Below are 20,328 nucleotides of genomic sequence, written 5' to 3'. Positions count from 1 at the left end.
ACAGCGGCCCGACTGCGGCGGGTCGTGCCCCCAAGTCTGAATTTCTCCTCCTGGACGCGCTGGCGCCGACACCAGGACACAAACCCAGAGCGTTTGACCCAAATAATTTAGGCTTCTTGAGAAAAGGAATCCAAAAATATTCTCCACATCATCAGAGGTCACAGTACTTCAAGTCCGTCTCTCCGGCCCCTCCCCCAAAGCGGCTGGCGGAGGTCTCCTTGGCCGGGTCCCGAGCCCGGGCCTAAAGCAGCGTCTTCTGCTCGAAGAGCTGCAGGTCCAGGCGGACCCAGACCTCGCCCGTGGGGACCTCGTGCAGCAGCAGGCGGCGGGTGGTGGGCCCCTTGCTCTCCTGCTCCGTCCGGATCTTGGCCACAGGGATTTCAGTCCGGCCCAGGAAATCTGGGGGAGGGGCAACCACCAAAAGCCCCTCAGGGCCCCACCCCGAGGGCCCCAGTCCCGCCCCTCCCCCGCCCCCACCCCGAGGGCCCCAGTCCCGCCCCTCCCCCGCCCCCACCCCACCCCGAGGGCCCAGCCCCGCCCCCCGCGGCCCCACCCACCATCCGGAGAGAACTGGTCCCGGTCGAACAGGGTCAGGCACAGCACGTCCTGGTAGAGGTCCCGGATGAAGAACTGGCAGTTGAAATTCCACTTGGGGCTCAGCGTGTCCTGCAGGGTCCGAGTGGTGAAGCTCTGCGAGCCCAGGCTGACCTCGCAGTAGGGGTTGCTTTTACCTGCACGGGGACAACCGCGATGGCCGGGAGCCCGGGGCCCGCCGGCCGCCACCCCCAGAGGGGCCCGGGGGCTCCGCGCTCACCATTGGGCTTGCAGGCCTTCAGCTCCGAGGCTTCGATGACGTGCACCATCAGCCGCCCGATGCCCGACGACTTCTGGGAGCGCGCTGCGAGGAAGCGGAGGGGGCCGGCCTGACGGGGGCCGCCCCCCCCAAGGGCTGCTCCCCGCCCCGTCTAACATGGAGCCAAGGGCCCGGGGCCCCAAGACTCCGGAAGGGGTTGTCGGACTGAAGGGGGCGCGGGAGGGCGCCGGGAACGTCTTCCTGGCTGGGGCCGGGGGCGCCCTGAAAGGGCAAAGGGGGACGGGCCTTCTTGGGTGTGGCCGCCAGGCCCGATTGCCGTGATTGGATCCCAAAGGGAAGGGACAGCCCCGGGCGGCCAATGGGGAGCCGGGCCGGGGGGCCGGGATGGTTTTGGGGGTGCAAAGGGTAGGAGGGCAAAGGCTTTGGCCCACGGGGACCATCAAAGGTGAGGTGAGGGAGGGTGGGGGGGGCGTGGCGAGGAGGCTCAGCCCCTTAGGGAGACTGAAGGAAGAGGAGATGGGGGGAAGGAAGGGGGATCAGCCGGTAATGAGGGAGGGACCCGAGAGCCCCCTTGCCTGGTGCCCTCTTCAGACTGACCCAGGCCTGGGGTTTGGCCGGAGAAGGGTGTGACGGGACCGGAGCAAGATGGCCGGGAGCTGGCCTGGAGGGGTGGAGGTGGGGCAAGGCTTGGGGTCAAGCAGGGGATCCTTCTGAGCAGTGGGGTCAGGGAGGGACCCCCATAGGAGGAGGCCTGAGCCCTGGGTAAGGGCAAGAGGGGGGTGGCAAATCTCCTTTGGGAAGGGAAGAGATGCAGGCTGGGCCGGGGTCCCCATGATGCAGGGCCCTCAGATGGAAGGCCTCGGTGCCCCTGGAGCTTTTGTTCTTTTTCTCCCTGGCCCCCAAAAGGACTCAGGCAGCCACTGTTCTGAGCCTCGGGCCCCAGAGGGGACCCCCCACTGTTCTGAGCCTCGGGCCCCAGAGGGGACCCCCCACTGTTCTGAGCCTCGGGCCCCAGAGGGGACCCCCTGCTGCCCTTGGCTCACTGGGGGCTGCTCCTTCCTGAGCTCCTCTAGGCCCGGGGCCCCCCACCTACTGCACCCGGGGCTCCTGCACCAGCCCTTCCTGTGGGGTCACTGTTCCTGTTTGTGGCCTCCACCCTGGGCAAGGCCTGACATAGTCTCCATGGTGTGTGGGGGGGAAGCTGGAGGAGGAGCTGGCCAGGCTGGGACAAAGACCTGGAAGTGGGGGAGGGGGTGCTTGGGCCCCCGGTCCCTCCCCACCTCGGGGAGGCGTTCTCGGCAATTTTGGTACTTCTTGCACCTGCCCCGAGGGAGCGGAGGCTGCCTGAGGCTGGGGAGATCCGGCTCTCGGGCTGGTTCCTGAGCCAGGGACCCCGAGTCAGGCCCTTCTCTGCCCACAGACGCCCCCTGGGCCCCCGCCCATACCTTGATAGGCCTTTTCCCGCCTCCGCTTCTCAGTCTCGATGTACTGCTCAGAAGCCGCTTTGATCTTCTGAACCCAGGCCGTCCTGGGGGCAGAGAGGGTTTGGCCACCGGAGGCCGGGGCCAGCCAGGGTCAGCCGCCCTCAGTCACTGGCCCGGGCCTGGCTGACGGCCCCCATTTCGTTCAGGAAAAAACCCCACGATCCCTTCTGCCTCTGCCCTGGGGCCTGGCGCCCCCCTCCCCCGGGAGAGCCCCCTGGCAGACTGGCCACTGCCCAGCAGGGGCTGGGGCACAACAGGGGCAGCCAGTCTGTGAGGAGCCCACAGAGGCAAGCCCCGGGACTCCGCTTTTGGCTCTTCTGCTGACACAGGAAAGACCCCTGAGACCCGGAGAGGGGGTGGGATTTGGGGCCACAATCCCCTCCAGTTAAGGAGCTGGGGGCTCACCCCCCGCCGAGACCTGCTCGTTTCTGGTAGAGTTGTTCAAGGTCAGGGTCCCAGCCTCAGCAAGTCAGGGCCCACCCTGGGCCCTCGGAAGGGCCCGGCCACAGGCAGCTCCAGGCTATAAACCCTGGGACACGGGGCGGGCGAGAGGCGCATTTATGGAGGCCTACTGTGTGCCGGGCCCTGTTACACACAACACATCACCCTGGGAAATAGAGACTAGTGTGATCCCCATCTGACAGATGAGAAAAGTGAGGCAGAAAGAGGCGGAGGGAATGCCCAGCATCGCAGAGCTGGTGAGTACTTGGGAAAGGATTCGAACTCAGAACTTGCCACTCTATGCCCTATGGTGCCCCCTAGTGGCTGGACTTTGGAAAAAGCGGCTGTGAATGCTAGAAATGATGTGTGAGGAGAGAGGGCGAGATGGAGCGAGATGGACGTTGGGAAGGAGAGGGATGAGAGACAGATGGACAGGAAAGGGGACTGGAGATGGGGAGATCCCCCCTTGTGGATGGAGATGGACAGACGGAGGGAGGGATCCGGGACCGGAAGGGCGGGCGCCGAGGAGGCTCTGACCTCTCGTTGATGTTGTCCACCCGGAGCGTGTAGACGCGGTCGATGTGGGAGATGTGGAAGACGGGCTCGTCGCTCGAGGGGTCCGTGGGCAGCTTCACCAAGACCTCGTTCAGGAAGACGGGCTGGGGGAAGGCGGGCGCGTGATGGAGGGCCGTGCCGGCCAGGCCACCCCGCGGGCCCCGCCGCCCAGGGCCCCCCCTCACCGTCTTGTACATCTTGAACTGGGCGCTGGACTTGGCGCTGAAGAGCTTCTCGGGGCCGGCGGAGGCCGGGAAGGGCCTGGCAGCGTGGGTCATCAGCAGGAAGTCCGTGAAGAGGAAGCCGAAGAGCTCCTTGTTGCTCTTGGCCTTGTAGAGCTTCCCGCTGTGCAGCAGCTTCCGGGGGCCCAGGCAGTTGGTCAGCGAGTTAAAGACGAGTTGCTTCAAAGGAGACGGGTGGTCACTTGGGGGCTCTCCTGGAGGGGGACAAGGGGGCTCCTCTCGGAGTAGGTGGGGAGGCCGGGGCGCCTGAGATGGGGGGGGGCTGCCAGGGCAGATGGCAGTGAGGGGAAGCACAGGACCCGGGAGGCGCCAGTGGCAAGTCTGAGAGGTGCCTGCTGTGCCCCGCACCGGGGCTGCCTAAGCAGAGCTGCCGGCCCGGGATCGGGGGCTCCAGGGCGTTGGCGACTGAGAAGAGCCACTGTCCTGTCCGCCCCCTGCCCTTCCTTCCTCCTTAGGGTCTCCGACTATACACTGGGATGACCCCGAGAGAGAGGGGAGGGGCGGGGCTGGACCCTGCCCTCGGTCCACAGCTCCCTCCCTCCCCCAATGACGGAGTTCTTGGGCCCCAGAGCGGCCTCAGCAGTTCTCCGGCCGGGCCTCCGAATGCCACCGGGCTTCAGCCTTGCTGGGCCGGCTCCTCCCGCCTCCAAGCCGGCCCACATTCGGTGGGGCGCGACGGCCACAGGGCCCGGTGCCGGCCTGGGACTCGTGAGGACGCTTATTTCCCAGACACACCAGCGCCGCCTCCGGGAAGGATCAGCACAGCCCCGCCCCCCCCACCGCCCTCCAGCTCCGCCTGTCCCCCTCCGCCCCCCACCGGCCCTTCTTTCTGCAGCTTGCCCGACCCTCCTCCCCCCTCCCCCCCTCGGCAGCACGTGTCCATCCAGACGGCAAAACGTGCCGCGAGGCCCCTGCTCGGATACCGGCCGCGGGCCCCAGAGCCGAATGTCCGGCTGGGGAAGCCCCCCTTACCTCGGCAAGGCCTTCACACTGCACGTGGGCCTGGATCCACTCCAGCCGGTCCGAGTTCTCTTTCTCGCGGACCCCTTCGTTGACCTGGGAGCACAGCTCTTCGGCCCGCTCCAGGGCCAGCTTCAGAGAGGAGTGGTCCACGTGGCTTTCGGGGGTGTTTTCCAGGATCTGGGGGCGCATTTAGGGTTAGGGTTGGCTGACCTCCAGCGGCTCTGTGCTCCCTTTGCCCCGCCCAGGCCCGCCCTCCCCCCTCCCCTGACCCCACCCCTCCCGCCCTCCCCCCTCCCCTGACCCCGCCCCGGGAGGACTCACGTTCTTGATGAGCAGGGGGTAGCGCGTGATCCTCTGCATGGGCTTCAGCAGGAAGCTGGACAGCGGCATGCCTTGGCAGCGAGGGTCCCGGGCTAGTCTCTAGGAGAGGCGAACGGCGGTCGGGCCGAGCTCCCGCCTGGCCCAACCGCCACCCTCTGACGTCCCGGCGAGGGCTGGGGTCCAGCTGAGCCCGTCGGGACTCCCAGTGTGCCCGGGAGGAGCCTGTGGCCTGGGCCGCTGGCCCCGGGCCCCACCTTCTCCGGGATGCCCAAAGCGGAGGCGGCGGAGACTCCTGGGAGCCCTCGGCCCGGGCTGGGGGGCTAAGGGAGGGGCTTTCTTGGGACGGTGGGGGCCAGCACGGCCGGGAACGGGGCCTTGCTGCTCCCCCTGGGTTGGGGGCTGCTCTTTTATCTGAAGGAGACCAGAGGCCACAGGCTGGAGAGACCTGAAAGGGCAGGAATGGACGGACCCCGAAGGGAGTCTGGCCAGCAGCGGCCAATGGTCCCCTATGGAGAGCAGCCCCCCCTTTTCTCCCTGCTTTGTTTTTATGAAAATATCCCCTTGCAAAAACTGATGTGAATCAGGTCAGTGGCCCGGGGTGCGTCAGGCCCAGAACGAGGGCTCCATCAGGCCAGAGCATGAGAGGGGCCGGGGAGAAGGGGGGTCCTGAGGAGCCGCCCGCGGTCCCAGAGGCCCTGGTGACATCGTGGTTCCAAGTGTTGACCCTCGGCACAATCAGTCCCGCTTCCTTTGTAGCTTCCCATCTGAATTGATTTTAATGTCAGGAGGACTTTTCTGTCCCCTTTCCTCCCCCATCTGCTGACTCGGATTTGCGTGTCTTCTGAGAAGCACTTCTCCTCTTGGGCTCCTCCTCCTTCTGTCCTTGTGGTTCTTCCCCCATTCCTTATTTAGAAGCTGATCTGCCCGGCAGGATCGCTGGGAGGATCAAGTGAGCCAACAAATGTCCGGCCCTTTGTGGAACGGGGGCCGGTGACAATGCTGTCATATTTACTGCACAGTTCCCTGGCTTTTCTTTTGTTGCACAGATTAAAAAAATTAATTGCTGAGACTTACTTTGCCTCTAATAATTGCATATGTTTATGGGACAAAAAAAAAAAGACCTCCCCTCTCTAAGAAATAATTTATGCCAGTGTCTTAGTCTAGAAGCTGTCTACCTCTACCAGGGCAGTTGGAGCCCCTTCTTTGGCGGCGCTTTAAGTGTCCCCTTGTGTTACAAATACACGTTTCCTGCGACAGTTTTCTGGGGTTTGTGCAGTAACCTCTGAGTCTGAAAAAGCACAAGTAACCCTCGCATCTTCTCAGCCCGCCGTCAAATTGTTTGCAGACCACGGTGGGGATCCCACCGAAGGCACACCCTTTGTGGGTGCCCGCCACCCTGCACCTCGTTCCTCCCCTCCCCGGTCTTCAAGCCTTGTCGCCTGGGTAACTGTGTGACCGAGGGGAGAGAAGGGACGCTAGGCAGTGGCTGCACAATTCACAAACATGAGCTCATTTGACCCTCATCACAACGCGGAGGGCTGGTGCTGTGACTACTCCCACTTTCCAGGTGAGGAAACTGAGGCTGCCCATGGTCGCCCAGATAGGAAATGTTTGAGGCTGGAATTGAAACATGGGTCCTCCTCGCCCCAGAACCAGGGTTCTGGGCAGCTACCTCACTGCTTTTGGTTGCAGGCCCATATTTGTTCATTGTCTATCTCTCTTGGCTACTGGAGGAAGCTGATACAAAGTTTTTTTTTCCTATTCAACTACTACCATTTTTAGCCTAGGTATATTATTTTGTCTACAGTTTTTTAGTTTCATGCAATTAAAGTTTTCTATGTTATTTTTTGTAAGTGCTTCTATGCCATGTTTGTTTAAGAAAATATTCCTCTCACAGCTGTGAAGTGTTTAACATTAAAATCTATTTCTTCTTATATTCTTATATCTATAATATTAATAATGTAACATTATAATTATATGCTCATATGTATTATATATTCTTGTGTTTTATATTTCCTAGTAAAATTATTATGCATAATGAATACTCAAGTTACATTCTGTGTAGAATTGTTATGGGACACAGGGAAAGGCATCATTTTAAGCCTGATTTCTCCTAGACTGCTTTCCAGTTTGCCCAGCAGTTTGCATCAAGTAGGGCGTTCCTTTCTGAGTAACAGAGGTTTTCCGGTTTATAGAACATTGGGTTGTGGAGTTGCATCGCACCAAATTCACTCTGACCTGTTCCATTAGTCTTTCTTTATGCTAGATGGTCTTGATGATTGTGGCTTTTTTAATATGGTTTGAGGTTTGGAAGTGCTCTCCCTCCTTCATCACGGCTTCTTTCATTATTTCTCTTGTTTTTGTTTTTGTTTTTCTTCCCTTGGAAATGGAGTCATTTTTGTTGGCTTGGAAGCAGGGAAGTAAAATTGAATTTTCTGAATTGAATGAAAGACAAAACTACCCATCGCTGCTGTTCCAACGTGGCCAAGTTTCTGTGTTTCTCCCGTAACAAGATGCAAGAAAAACAAAAGCATGTTGGTTAAAAAAAAAAAGACTGGAGTGAGTTGTGTCGTCTATGCTCTGAAGAACACAAATCCCTTTTGGCGTTTACTTTTGCTGAATTAAAATCGTCTTGTCACCAGGCCTGGTCCAGATCGGCAGGAGCTACAAAATCAAAATTGCTCCTTGGATATTTTGGATCTTCGTGTCACCAACGAATCGGACCAGTATTTCTGTGGATCCCGTGGTGTCGTCAGGCTACCCCGAAAGCGGGTGGTTGTCTGGGATGGGATTTCCCTTCTGCTCCTGCCCGTTACTATAGAAACGTGACCCTTCGTCTGTTGGTCTTGTGGCTCTGGCTGAAGCTGTTCCTCATCTCAAGGTGCTTGTTCTCTCAGGCCCCTGTGCAGGGGACGGTGCCCACAGCCCAGACTCCTCGTATACCTGGAGGTGAATGAACGACTCCTCCTCAGGGTCTGAAGTCCTCCGCTGCCTTCCCGTCCCCCTTCCACAGCTGAGAGTGACCCTGAGGCCACGGCTTCTGCAAGTCCAGCCCCAGACCATCCAGAAGGTGGCGGTCTCCAAGAGCAGCCAACTATGCCAGCGCTTAAGCACTTCCTTCTTCCGCCCACCCCGGCCCCTCTCCTGTGGGTGGTGGAACCCTGCAGGGAGCACTTCGAGCTCCCCAAAGGCACAAGATGGCTTTCGGCCTCCTTGGGTCTGAGCAGCTGCCATTTGGGTCTGACCCTCCTGGCTGGGGTCCTCTCGGTCAGTCTTCCGGGTCCCCTGGTCCTCTGGCCCTCCTGGGAAAGCCCCTGGCTGAGGGATCACAACTTTCTTGGCCTTGGCTCCGGGCGCTTCCTTCCCTGCTCAGTGAGTGGGCCCGAAGCACCTGAGCCGTCCCTGCCTTGGGAGGGCTCCATGAGGCAGGTTCTTCAGGTCCTCCTGAAGCTGCTTTGGCAGAGCCAGAGCATCCACGTGGGCTGTGGCCCCCCCAGGCATTCGGGGTCTCTTGGCCCCCCTCCCTGGAGCCTCTCTTTTACCCCTTCTCTGCACTGTGGGGCTCCCGGCCCGCCAGTTCTGGCCCAGACCACGGACCGCTCTCCGCCTTTTCCGGCCCCACGGGACGGATGCCCTCTCTTGTTCCTCATTTCCTCTTCCAGCACCCTAAGCCTCACACTCTTCATGCTCTTGAAACCCAGAATCACTCCCCCTTAGTTTTTAGCCTGACAATCATGATGCCAGTTAAAGGGAGCCGGGGTTTCTCCTTGCTGGCGTCCTGTGGTCTCTCTCCCGGGTGGTCTCGTCCCCCCAAAATCCCAGACCTTTTCAGTTTGGGTGGGTGCTGAGGCCCAGGAGAGGAGGGGGCCTGGCGGCCCTGCTCCCCTTGCCTAGGGCCTTCGGAGCCCCGGGGCAGGGGCCCACCTGAGGGAGGGAGGGGGTACCTTCAGGAACTCCTTGAACTCGGCGTCCTCGTCGGTCTTCTGCTGCAGCAGGGCCGCCCCGTTGAGCTGGCAGCTGCAGAAGCGGATGTACGCCTGCATGTGCGACAGCTCGGCCGCCACGATGTCCCCGACCATCTGCACGGGCATCTTCTCGCCGCCCGTCTTCTTCCGCACGCGCAGGGCCCTGTGGGAGAGCCCGCCCACTTACCTGGCTGTGCCCGTACCCCACGCGCAGACCCCCCCCATGTCATGGGGCGCACCCCCAAATCTGATCTCTCCCAGCTTTCTTAGGATATGGGGGGCTGGGGACAAGCTTAGAGGACAGTGAGGGAGGGGCGCGGCGGGAGGCCCTGGAAGGGCAGGGGGGATGGGGGGCTCCACGGAGGGCAGGGGGCCCCGGCCCACTCACTTGAGAAGCTTGGTGTTGGCCATGATGATCTCCTTCCAGTTCACAAAGATCAGAGCCATCTCCCCCTCGCTCAGGCGGCCCGACTCGGCCATGCGCTTCTGGAACACCTAAAGGCCCGAGAGTGAGGAGTGGGGGGGCCGGAGCAGGCTTGGGCCGGCGTCTGGAGCGCCCTAACTCCGGCCACGGACACAAAACCACTGGCAGACCCTGCCCGGCTGGGACGGGGCAGGATTCCCTGGGGAGCCTCACCTCCGTGACCAGCTGGAGGTCATCCATGTACCTCTCCTCGGTCCGGATCAGCTCGTGAATGTAGCCCTGCCTCTTCCTCTCCATGGGCGCCATGGTGTCCAGGCTCTGGAGGTCGGCACACCCTGGGAAAGGGCACAGAGTGGGTCAGCTGCGGCAGCCACGCCGGCCAGCCTCCCCGGGCTCTGCCGGTCCCACCTGGACGCTTGTCCCCCCCGGCCCCTCCGGCCCCCCGCCTGGGTCAGCTCCGGCCCGCCCGGTCTCCAGTTCTGAGGGCGCCAAAGGCGGCCGCCCGCGTCCCACCCGATCTCCGGGGCGCCCCTGACTCCCCCTGCGCGGGGCAGCTGGCCGCCCGTCACCGGCCCGGCTCCTGAGGCCTGTCCCCATACGCTGAGGCCAGACTGCGACTCAGGGCCTAGAGCGCAGTGTGTCCCCGAGGCCTGAGTGCCCGGGCACAAGGGCAGGGCCGGAGGCTGGCGAGGCTCCGAGGGGGAGAAAGGGTGGCAGACCCTGGACAGGAGGAGGCCGTGAGGCTCGGTCCTGGGGAGCCCCAGCGCGGGCCCCCCTTTGGGTCTCTGCTGTGGACCCACTGGCCTGTGCCTCGAGGCTCTGGGAACTCAGCCCCGGGGCAATGAGAAGCATCAAAGGAGACCCCGCAACTTTGTAAGCCCCCGTGCACAAGGGACACAGAAAGCCGGGCTCTCCCCGACACCCCGGAAAGGGGCTGGGGCGCCCACCCCCTCTTGGAGGCCCCAGACCAGGAAAGAGAAAAGACAGAGCCGTTGGGGGGAGGGGAGACACCAGCCCGGGCCAGGAGGCCGAGGGAGACACATCAGGGACACGGCCGGGAGAGAGCAGCCCCTCCCGGGGCCATCTGGGAGCGAGCCCCGGGCGTCCAGCCAGGGGGAGCACCCGCCGGGTCAGCCTCTCAGACGTGCCCCTCCCCCTCCCCCAACCAAGTCCAGCGTCAGGCGGAGAACAAAGTGCAGAAGCCAACCAGAGGCGAGGGCGCCTGTGGCCCCAACACGCCCCCGACACGCCCCCTCGTGCTGCCCCGGCCCCGACACACCCCCTCGTCTATCCCACCGACACGCCCCCTCGCTCTGCCCCGCCCCCGGCACGCCCCCTCGCTCTGCCCCGCCCCCGGCACGCCCCCTCATGCTGTCCCACCGACACGCCCCCTCGTGCTGTCCCGCCCCCGACACGCCTCTGTGCTGCCCCTCCCGACACGCCCCCTCGTGCTGCCCCGGCCCCGACACACCCCCTCGTCCATCCCACCGACACGCCCCCTCGCTCTGTCCCACCCCCGACACGCCCCCTCGCTCTGCCCCGCCCCCGACACGACCCCTCGCTCTGCCCCGCCCCCGCACGCCCCCTCGCTCTGCCCCGCCCCCGACACGACCCCTCGCTCTGTCCCGCCCCCGACACGCCCCCTCGTGCTGTCCCGCCCCCGGCACGCCCCCTCATGCTATCCCACCGACACGCCCCCTCGCTCTGCCCCGCCCCCGGCACGCCCCATGCTATCCCACCGACACGCCCCCTCGCTCTGCCCCGCCCCCGACACGCCCCCTCATGCTGTCCCACCGACACGCCCCCTCGCTCTGTCCCGCCCCCGACACGCCCCCTCGCTCTGCCCCGCCCCCGACACGCCCCCTCATGCTGTCCCACCGACACGCCCCCTCGTGCTGTCCCGCCCCCGACACGCCTCTGTGCTGCCCCTCCCGACACGCCCCCTCGTGCTGCCCCGGCCCCGACACACCCCCTCGTCCATCCCACCGACACGCCCCCTCGCTCTGTCCCACCCCCGACACGCCCCCTCGCTCTGCCCCGCCCCCGACACGACCCCTCGCTCTGCCCCGCCCCCGCACGCCCCCTCGCTCTGCCCCGCCCCCGACACGACCCCTCGCTCTGTCCCGCCCCCGACACGCCCCCTCGTGCTGTCCCGCCCCCGGCACGCCCCCTCATGCTATCCCACCGACACGCCCCCTCGCTCTGTCCCGCCCCCGCACGCCCCCTCATGCTGTCCCGCCCCCGACACGCCCCCTCGCACTGAGCCAGGACAGCTCCCGGCAGCCCTCAGATGGCCCAGGAACACCGGGGTTCCTCCGCCTGCCTCCCCCGGCCCCCCAGGAGTGCGGGCTGCGTTCTCTGCCTGGGATGGCCGTCCCTACGTTTCTTAAGGGCCCAGACGAGGGCCGGGGCCGCGGCGCTCCCAAAGAAACACACGCACAAAGGGTCTGGTTTGCGTCCCTTTAATAAACACGCTTGCATAGTTTTTGACAGTTAGGAAAAGCCCGGGGGAGCCAGGCGGCCTCATGCCCCAGCATGCCCAGCAGCGGCGCCCACCCCCGGAGCCGCCCCGCCCGCGCCCGCGAGCAACCCGGGGAAAGCTGCTATTTACAAGGAGGGAGACCGGCCACAGCCACTTTTCCACACCTCCCGCCCAGGGGCGGCCCATGGCCCAGGACAGAGGCTGTGGGAGGCCCCCGTCCCTCTCTGCTGCCCTCCGGACTGCCCGGGAACAGGAGCCAGGTGACTGCATCCCTCACACCCCGCTCTCTCCCCTACGCGTGGAGGCCCTGGACACGGGCTACCCAAAGCGCCCCGACCCGTCTGGCGGCCCACGGACGAGACCAGGAGCCGCGGGCCCCCCAAACCCTGAGAATGACCCGTGCCGACCCGACCCCAGATCCTGGGTTTCCGGCCTCTGCCCCCAGATCAACGCCGACCGCCAAGATGGCCAGAGGGCCGGCGGCCAGGAACTCGGGGAGCGCTGGTTCCCAGGGTTACCCGCCAGCCCCACGGCGCCGGGGACCACGGGAGAGGCTCTAAGGGAGCCGAAGGGGCTGCCCGGCAGGACGGGCCACAGTCCGGCCCACAGCGTGGAGGCCGGGTCCCAGAACTAGTGCGAGGGGCCGGAACCGCGGGGAGGCTGTTTCTGTGGAGAGAGCCGACTCCTGAGTCCGCTGACGCTTCCTGACAAAAGCTTGACCTTCCCGGAGCCATTGTGCGGTCACTTGTAAACATCGTCAGATTGCATAAAGCCAAAGTCGGGCCGGGGGCACTTTCCCAGCCGAGCAGCGCACCCAGACCTAAGCTAAGGGGCCCGGGGAGACCCGGGGGCACTCGAGCCCAGCTGTGGGGCGGGACCCCCCAGAAGAACGGCTCACTTTACAAAGGGCCGGGGCCCTCGCCCCTGCACAGACGCCCCGCCACTGCTGGCCACATTCTCGGGGCGGCGGTGAGGGGGGAGGGCCGGCCTCGCTGCCAGCTCGGAGGGGTCAGCCCCCGGGTCAGTCACGAGCCCTTGAGGGAAAGTGGGTCTTTGTGCCTCAGGAAAAGGGGGACTGGGGGACCTGGGGGGGGTGGCAGAGGACGCCGGAGGGAACAGCGGTGAGAGCCACACAAAGACCCACGATCCTTCAAGCTCTGCCCACCACCAGGGAAGGGGAGGGGAAGCCCAAGGCCGGCGTCCCAAGTGGCTAAGGTCCGCCCACGGTGAAGGCCTCTTAGGGGAGGAGCCGCGCAGCCGGGCGTGGCCAGACTGGGAGGATAGTGGGTCTCTGAGGAGCTGTCACGCTGGGAGACAAGAGCATCCTAAAAGAGAACAAACGGGGACACGTGAGCGCGGCGCCGGGGGACACAGCCACGCCGCGGGGAGCCCCGAGCCCCCCGCCCTTCGCCACTGATGGCGGCCACGCCCGCCCAGACCGAGGGCCGAGCCCTTCCCTCCCAGGGAGTCCTCGGCGCACCGGGAAAACGGGGGCTCCTGGCCCTGCTCCACGCCACGCGACCAGCTCCCGGGACCCCTGCCAGACCGGACAGCCAGGGGCCTGCGGGACAGCAGGCACCCGCCCCCCCTGCCTCCGCCATTCGGCGGGCGGTTCCCCCCTCCCCACCGGCCTCCGGGGTCTGCTGCTGGCGGGAGGGGACTAAGCTGCAGACAGCCCCCCCCACCCTGGAGGCCGTTTCCTTGGTAACCTGCTGCTCTAAAGGGTGAAGAAGGCGCCCCCCCCTGGCTTCTCCAAACAGGCGCCTACAAAGGTCGTGGAGCCCAATCTACAGTGTGCCCGTGGCCCGGCCGCCCAGGACGCACCCAAGGAACCGCGCAGCCGCCCATCCAGTCCCAGCGGGGCACAGGGGGCGGGCATCTCCTCCCCTGCCAGCGCTGCCAGCCCGCCCTCCCGCCCCCCTCCCCCTCCTTCCTCTCTGGGGTCGGAGTTTTCACGCTCTCCATCCCCCGTCTTCCCTGAATGCCCCAAACCCACCACTCGAGGACCCTCAGGGAAGCAGGGAAAGATATGGCTGGGGCTCAGCCCTGAGCCCCCTGGGGTCTGGGAAGCCACAGGGACCCCCAGGGGTGGGGAAGCGCTCCCTGCATGGTAAATGAGGAGGCCCCAGAGGGCCAGGAACCACGGCCCAGACCAAAACCCTCAGGCCAGGCCCAGCCCCCCACCGCGGCCCCTGCCCAGCCCCCACCGCGGCGCCCTGCCCAGCCCCCCACCGCGGCCCCTGCCCAGCCCCCCACCGCGGCGCCCTGCCCAGCCCCCACCGCGGCCCCCGCCCAGCCCCCACCGCGCCCCCGCCCAGCCCCCCACCGCGGCGCCCTGCCCAGCCCCCCACCGCGGCCCCTGCCCAGCCCCCACCGCGGCCCCCGCCCAGCCCCCACCGCGGCCCCCGCCCAGCCCCCCACCGCGGCCCCCGCCCAGCCCCCCACCGCGGCCCCCGCCCAGCCCCCCACCACGGCGCCCTGCCCAGCCCCCCACTGCGGCCCCTGCCCAGCCCCCCACCGCGGTCCCTGCCCAGCCCCCCACCGCGGCCCCTGCCCAGCCCCCCACCGCGGCTCCTGCCCAGCCCCCACCGCGGTCCCTGCCCAGCCCCCCACCGCGGCCCCCGCCCAGCCCCCCACCACGGCGCCCTGCCCAGCCCCCCACTGCGGCCCCTGCCCAGCCCCCCACCGCGGTCCCTGCCCAGCCCCCCACCGCGGCCCCTGCCCAGCCCCCCACCGCGGCTCCTGCCCAGCCCCCACCGCGGTCCCTGCCCAGCCCCCCACCGCGGCCCCTGCCCAGCCCCCCACTGCGGCCAGATGCTACTCACACTGCTGGCTGGGGTCCGAGTCGGTGGTCATCTTCACATAGTTGGCGGGAAAGAGCCCGCTCACGCCGCCGGTCTCGCCCTGCCACCAGTCGGCGTCGTCCCTGTTGAGGACGTTGATGAGCTGCCCCTTGGAGAAGTTCAGCTCGTCCTCGTTGTTGGCGACATAGTCGTACATGGCGATGACCTGGCACACTGTGAGGGAGGCGGAATGGCGCATTGGGTCCCGGCCCCCTCGGCTCCCCGGCCGCCCCCTCCCCGAGCCCTCTCCGGGCACAAGCCCAGGCCGGGGGGCACATGGTACCTGGCTGAGAAGCGGGGGTCCCCCTCTCGCTCCCCGGGCCCAGGAGCTTCACGTGGCTGGCCGGAAACCATCCCTTCTGGCGTTTTTTCCCGCGGGCCTGCAAAAGGTTGGAGGTCAGGCTGCAGCCCCGCCCACGGGGCCCCTGAAGCTGCTCGTTGGTGCTCGGGCAGAGAAGGCTTAAAAAGGCCTCTCGGCAAAGGCCTGGCCCGGCAGGGGCCCAAGGGAATGCCCTGCGACCTCGGGCAGGGCCCAGCATCGGGGGCTGAGCTCCCCACAGCCACCAGAGAACCCAGGAGGGGGCACGGCCGCTGGTCCGGGGAGGGCAGGGAAGGCCCGGAGAGAGAAGCCGGCCCAAGGCCGCAGCGAATGTCCGGGGCACCTTCGGCCCCGCTTCGGCCCTCCCCCTGCCCCACGTCGGCGACCCCGGGGGCGGGGGCCCGGGATTACCTGCAGCTCCCCCTGCCACCAGCCGCTGGGGTTTTTCTTCAGAATTAAGATGAGCTGCCCGGGCGAGAGGCTGAGCTGTTCGGCCCCAGAAGCCGTGTAGGCGGAAGTGACCTGGGCGATCTCTGCAGAGACAAAGCCGGGGGCCGCAGGGCCAGGCTGGGGCTCCAGCAGCTCCTCGCTAGCTCCCCCCTTCCCCCCGAGCGCCCCCTGGCCTCCCCACCTACCTGGCTTTTTGTTCTGGGCCGCGGCTCGGCCGGCGCCCCCCGGAGCCTGGAAGGAAGAGGGGAGACTTCGGTCCTGGTGAGGGACCCCCGCCCCCGCCCTGTCTCCACCATCCCCCTTCCTGCCTTCCACCCCTCCCTTAGTATCTTGGGCCCTTCCTCCTGAAGCCCTCTGACCGTGCACACAGGCCCTAACCCGGCCGGGAGCAGTCTTTCCTTGACCTGCCCGTCTCAGCTCGCCAAGGGGTGCGCCCTCCTCAGAGCTGCCAGTCAGGCGGGCCGGCCCTTCCTGCCTCCCCTCTTTGGGGACCCCGCTTTTCCCTCTGGACTGGCCCGAGACCCTGCGAGGGGCTCTGAAAGCCGTTTGTGTTCTTTGGAATGGGAAAGATGGTCCCTGAGGGCCTGACACCCAGACGGCGCCTAATTAATGCCCGATGGATGACAGCAGCCGACACTAGCTAAGTACGCTCCCAAAGGCAGCATGCTCACGACAAGCTCGGCTCTGCCGGGGCCCAGACTGCCCTCGGCGGGCGCTCTGCCCACCTCGGGTTCCTTGGCCCTGACGTAATTGGACGGGAAAATGCCAGCGCGGTTGTCGATGCTCCCCGTCCACCACTCCCCGTCCTTCTGGGTGACCAGGATCTCCTCGCCCTCAGTGAAGGTCAGGTCGCCAGGCTCCGAGCTCGAGTAAGAGTAGAGAGCCACGTATTCTGCCAGGAAGCAAAGGGGATGGCGACGTGGCTCAGACAGGCTCCAGCCGGTGCCCGGGGGGGACACACAGCCCTGAGAGATGGTCATGGCCAAGTCCTCGCCCACCCCTGGGGCCCGGCCATCTTGCACCCACTTGGTGCCGGGCACTGTGCCATCCAAATATTGTCTAGTTTGGTCCTGGTGACTGCCCTGGAAGATGGGTGCTATGATCCCATTCTACAGATGAGAAAAACGAGGCAGGACCATACTGTAGGCCATCCTGCCCCAGCACTCTTACCCCTGAGCCACCTCGCTGCTTTGCATTCTCTATCTGGGACCCAACACGAGCGCCTCCATTTTGCTCCCACCTCTTCCGGACCCTGACTCCCTAGATGCTCCAGGCCAACGGGCCGGATTCTCTGCACATCTGTGCCCATCCTCTCCTCATTCTGGGCATGGCCCCGGGCCCACAAGCCCGCTGAGGGGCCCACGAGGGCCCTGGCGCCTGGCGCGGCTCCTGGAGCTGGGCCTTACCTTCTCCCAACGCAGGGCCCGGGCCGCTCGGCTTCCTCTTGATGCTGGCGTAGAGGGCTTCCGGTCTACGGGAACAAGAGGGGGTTCAGGGAGGGACTGGGCAAGTCGCCTGGGCGGACGCTGTGACCATTCCCGGCTAGAGACCGCGGGCCCTTCATGAGGCTCTTCTCCACTTGTTGGTTCATACATTCAGTCATCCACTTGTTCCCTGCTCTAGGTATTCTTTTACTCAATTATCCATTGATCTAGACACACACCTGTTTGTTCATTCATTTCTTTACTCATTTATTCATCTGTTCACTCATTTATTTGTTCATTCATTTATCCAGTCTTTCCTTCCTTCGGGCATTTGTTTGTTCATTCTTTTATTTATTCACTCATTCATTTATTCAATCATTTGTTGGTTTATTAATTCAATCTTTAATTCACTTGCTCATCAATCATTTATTCACTCAGTTCCTTATTCATTCCTTTATTCCTTTGCTCGTTTACCTGTTCACTCAGTTCCTTATTCATTCCTTTGCTGGTTTATCTGCTCCCTTAATCCCTTATTCACTCAGTCGTTTGTTCATTCCTTTATTCCTTTGTTCCTTCTCCCCTTCCTCTGTCTGACAGCCCTCCCATCCAGCTCTCTCTCTCTCTCGCTCCAAAGGCCAGCCTGGGCCCGGGTCTGAGTGACTTGCCGCCCTTCCGGAGCTAGCTCCCGCCCCATCTGGCCAGCCTTTGAGGACTGCCCTGGCTCCTCCGAGCTTATTGTGACCAACACGGGTCCCCAGCGCTTGGCACTGTGCCCGGTACCCTGCCAGAGCCCTCCTGCTGTGCCACCCCCCGCCACCACGATGGCGACACGGAACGTGAGACAGCCAGGACAGCGGCGCCCGTCCCAAGCCGTCCCCAGCAGGGGCCGGAGCCCCGAGCCAGATACTCACTCTCCCTTCCTGGCCTCCGGGCCGGCGAGGAGCTTGACGTAGGACTTGGGGAACCAGCCCCGGCCCCCGTGCAGCGTCCCGAACCACCAGTTTTCCTGCTGCTCCAGGACGGTGATGATGTCATGCTTGGAGAAGTTCAGGTGGTTCTCCTTTTTGGCCGTCCAGGAGCAGAGGGCCTGAGCCTTCAGGTTCTCCACGGTCTGTCCCTGGGGAAGCCATGTCCAGGGTCACCAGTGAGGTGGCGGGGACCCCGGCGGCCTTGGCCAGCCCGCGTCGGCCCTCCCCCCCCCCAGGGTGCACTGGCCGAGCAGGCGCGGGAGGCGCAGGGGCCAGCCCAGGAGCATGGGGCCTGGAGGAGGGAGTCAGGACCTGATTCAAGGCTTGCCTCAGAGCCTGCAGGTCAAAGGCGCTGGCCAGCTCCGGCAGAGAGTGCTCCGGGACCCCGGAGAGCGGCCCCTCTCCCTCTGCTCCTGGGCCCACGCCCAGGCTGCCGGATCAGAGCCAGAAGGGACAGAGGGAAAGCCTACTCTGACCTCTCACGGGGGAAGAAGCGGAGGCCGTGCTGTCGCTCAGGCAAAAAGCGCCCCTCGGGCTCACGACAAAGGCCCCGGCCACAAACCCGGAGGGGCCACGGTTCCCGGTCCCGACGTGTTCAGAGTTAACTCTGACCTCCCCGGGGCGTCCCTGACGAGGCGCTGGTCGGTGGTCTGCCCTCGGACGGGCCACCCAGAGGCAGAGCCCGGTGCGCTCACCTGTCCGTGAACGGGGGACGCGGCTCCAGGGGACACAGTGCGCGTGAAGGCGGACTTCTTCTGCCAGCTGGCGTTGGCAGTCAGGGTGGAGAAGGGGACGTTCTGGTAATTGGTCTCTGCGGGCCGGGATCTGGGGGGAGGGGGCACAGGTCCCCATAAGCCCGAGCACAAGGGGCTATTGCCCCAGAACTCCCCCCGGCCTCCGCCCCAAGTGCCCCCCAGACTCGCTGCCGCCGTCCCCGCACTCACTCGGGAGGAGCAGAGGAGGCGGCTGGCAGGGAAGCCGGCGGCGGCAGCAAGGCCTTCTTGGGGGACGCCAGCTTTTCGCCAGCTGACGCCTTCTCCACGTAGTTCCCTGGGAACCAGCCGCAGCGGCCTTGGAAGGAGCCGTAGAGCCAGCCTGGTTCTCCGCTGGTCTTCTCATCCACCTGGAGAAAAGAGAGCTGTCTGGGGGGAGGGGGTGGGACACCAGGGACCACCCGGGGAGCGGGGATGGACACAAGGGGCCGGACACCAGGGGCCGCTCTCCGACCTGCACGATATCCCCCGCGCTGAAGCTCATCTCGTCGTGGCTCCGCGCTTCGAAGGCGTACAGGGCCTTGTACTTCACCCAGCCGGACCCGAGAGCTTCCCCTGGAAAGAGAACGACTTCAGCCCTGGCTGTCTCCGTCCCCTCGAGGGAAGCCGGGCGCTGGAGCGGGGCCCGGCTGCGAGGGAGAGCGCGAGGAGGCCCCGTCAGAGGGGCCCTGCCCCTCCTCTTACCCCTTTCCTCGGCCCCCCGCGACTTGTTCTCGGCTCTGGGCGGCTCTTGTCGGAGCTTCTCCTCCACCAGCCGCTTCTGCTTCTCCTCCTCCTCCTTCCGCAGGCTCTCCTGCCACAGGCTTTCTTTCCCTTGTTTCGCTTTCCTTAAAGGGGAAGGGAGCAGCCTGTTTTCTGTCTCTATGTCTTGGGAGCCCCAGGGGACTGGGCCCCCTCCTCGCAGTCTGCCCTGGCCCCCGCCTGGCTCCCAAGACCCCCGCTTATCACCTGCGCCCGCTTCCTGTCAGAGACAAATCCCCCCCTCCCCCGGGGAAGAAGGGGAGACCCTCCTGGCCAGAGACAGGGTCAAGACAGGCTGGTCATGGGCCACGGACCGAAGCTGGGGAATGGAAGGGTTGGCTGCTACCCCAGGGTGTGCGCACAAGGGCCCCCGCCATTCCTAGGGGGCACGTGGACCCTTCTGGAGCCTTTCTGTCCCGAGCCGGAGCCGTGGAGAAGAAGGGGAGCCGCGGGAACAAGGCCCAGGACCCGCAGGCCCGACCAGCACCTGGCCCTGGGAGTCACTGGTGGCTGCTCGCGGTCAGCCTCCTCTCCCGCCCCCGTGGCGTGCTCTCGCCCTCAGGAGCTGCGCCCAGCACGCAGCCGGAGTCTGCCCAGGGAGGCCCCAGCCCTGCCCGCCGGCTTAGCGGCCCCTGGCGCTCCTGGGACGGAGGTGCGGGAAGGCCCCCCACCTCGTGGCCTCCTCCTCCTCCAGCCTCTTCTTCTGGGCAGCCTCGGCCCGCCGCCGCTCGATCTCTCTCAGCTTCTCCCGCTTGATCCGGTTGAGCTGCTCCAGGGCCAGCTGCTGCGTGTTGTAGTTCTCCCTCAGCTCCTAAGGACAAGAGCCCGGAGTCCGGAGAGCTGCAGAGACGCTTCCCACAGAGCGGGGGCCCAGAGGAGGCTTCCTGGGGCAGGGGTGGGGGCCGGAGCCTCGGCCGGGAGCCCCCTCCCTCCGCGGGCCGCTGACGGGGAGAGTCCCGGGGCCCCAAGAAATCTCCCCCAACCTGCGTTAAACAGAGAAGACCCCCTGGCTTCGGGGCACTGCCATTCACTATCATAAGGAGGCCCCAATGGTTCCCCGAGCACCACGGGCTGGCTCAGGGGGAGCTCGAATCTAGAAGGGCCTGCAGGGGGCGCCAG

The 20,328-nt window shown here is 65.3% G+C and overlaps 1 protein-coding gene across 1 annotated transcript in view; it reads right to left on the bottom strand.

Moving 5' to 3' along the window:
- Nucleotides 1–92: 92 nt before the first annotated feature.
- The window catches only part of ITSN2 (intersectin 2), a 59,912-nt gene continuing 39,676 nt past the window's right edge, over nt 93–20,328 (bottom strand). Inside the window, exons 18-40 of the mRNA XM_051974073.1 lie at nt 19,881–20,020; nt 19,153–19,295; nt 18,923–19,023; nt 18,640–18,818; nt 18,391–18,520; nt 17,639–17,844; nt 16,710–16,774; nt 16,029–16,195; nt 15,489–15,534; nt 15,265–15,386; nt 14,818–14,914; nt 14,517–14,708; nt 9,423–9,544; nt 9,174–9,280; nt 8,765–8,948; nt 4,821–4,919; nt 4,509–4,676; nt 3,480–3,695; nt 3,277–3,398; nt 2,260–2,342; nt 815–898; nt 558–731; nt 93–399 (exon numbers count right to left, since the gene is read on the bottom strand). Coding sequence (XP_051830033.1) covers nt 242–399; nt 558–731; nt 815–898; nt 2,260–2,342; nt 3,277–3,398; nt 3,480–3,695; nt 4,509–4,676; nt 4,821–4,919; nt 8,765–8,948; nt 9,174–9,280; nt 9,423–9,544; nt 14,517–14,708; nt 14,818–14,914; nt 15,265–15,386; nt 15,489–15,534; nt 16,029–16,195; nt 16,710–16,774; nt 17,639–17,844; nt 18,391–18,520; nt 18,640–18,818; nt 18,923–19,023; nt 19,153–19,295; nt 19,881–20,020 — 3,105 coding nt within the window. The 3' untranslated portion in view covers nt 93–241. The remainder of the gene's footprint in view (nt 400–557; nt 732–814; nt 899–2,259; nt 2,343–3,276; nt 3,399–3,479; nt 3,696–4,508; nt 4,677–4,820; nt 4,920–8,764; nt 8,949–9,173; nt 9,281–9,422; nt 9,545–14,516; nt 14,709–14,817; nt 14,915–15,264; nt 15,387–15,488; nt 15,535–16,028; nt 16,196–16,709; nt 16,775–17,638; nt 17,845–18,390; nt 18,521–18,639; nt 18,819–18,922; nt 19,024–19,152; nt 19,296–19,880; nt 20,021–20,328) is intronic.

The sequence above is a fragment of the Antechinus flavipes genome, chromosome 2 (assembly GCF_016432865.1).
Source record: "Antechinus flavipes isolate AdamAnt ecotype Samford, QLD, Australia chromosome 2, AdamAnt_v2, whole genome shotgun sequence".
NCBI classification, from domain to species: domain Eukaryota; kingdom Metazoa; phylum Chordata; class Mammalia; order Dasyuromorphia; family Dasyuridae; genus Antechinus; species Antechinus flavipes.
The sequence above is the reverse complement of the archived record's forward strand: the minus strand, read 5'-3'. Positions and strand labels throughout refer to the sequence as shown.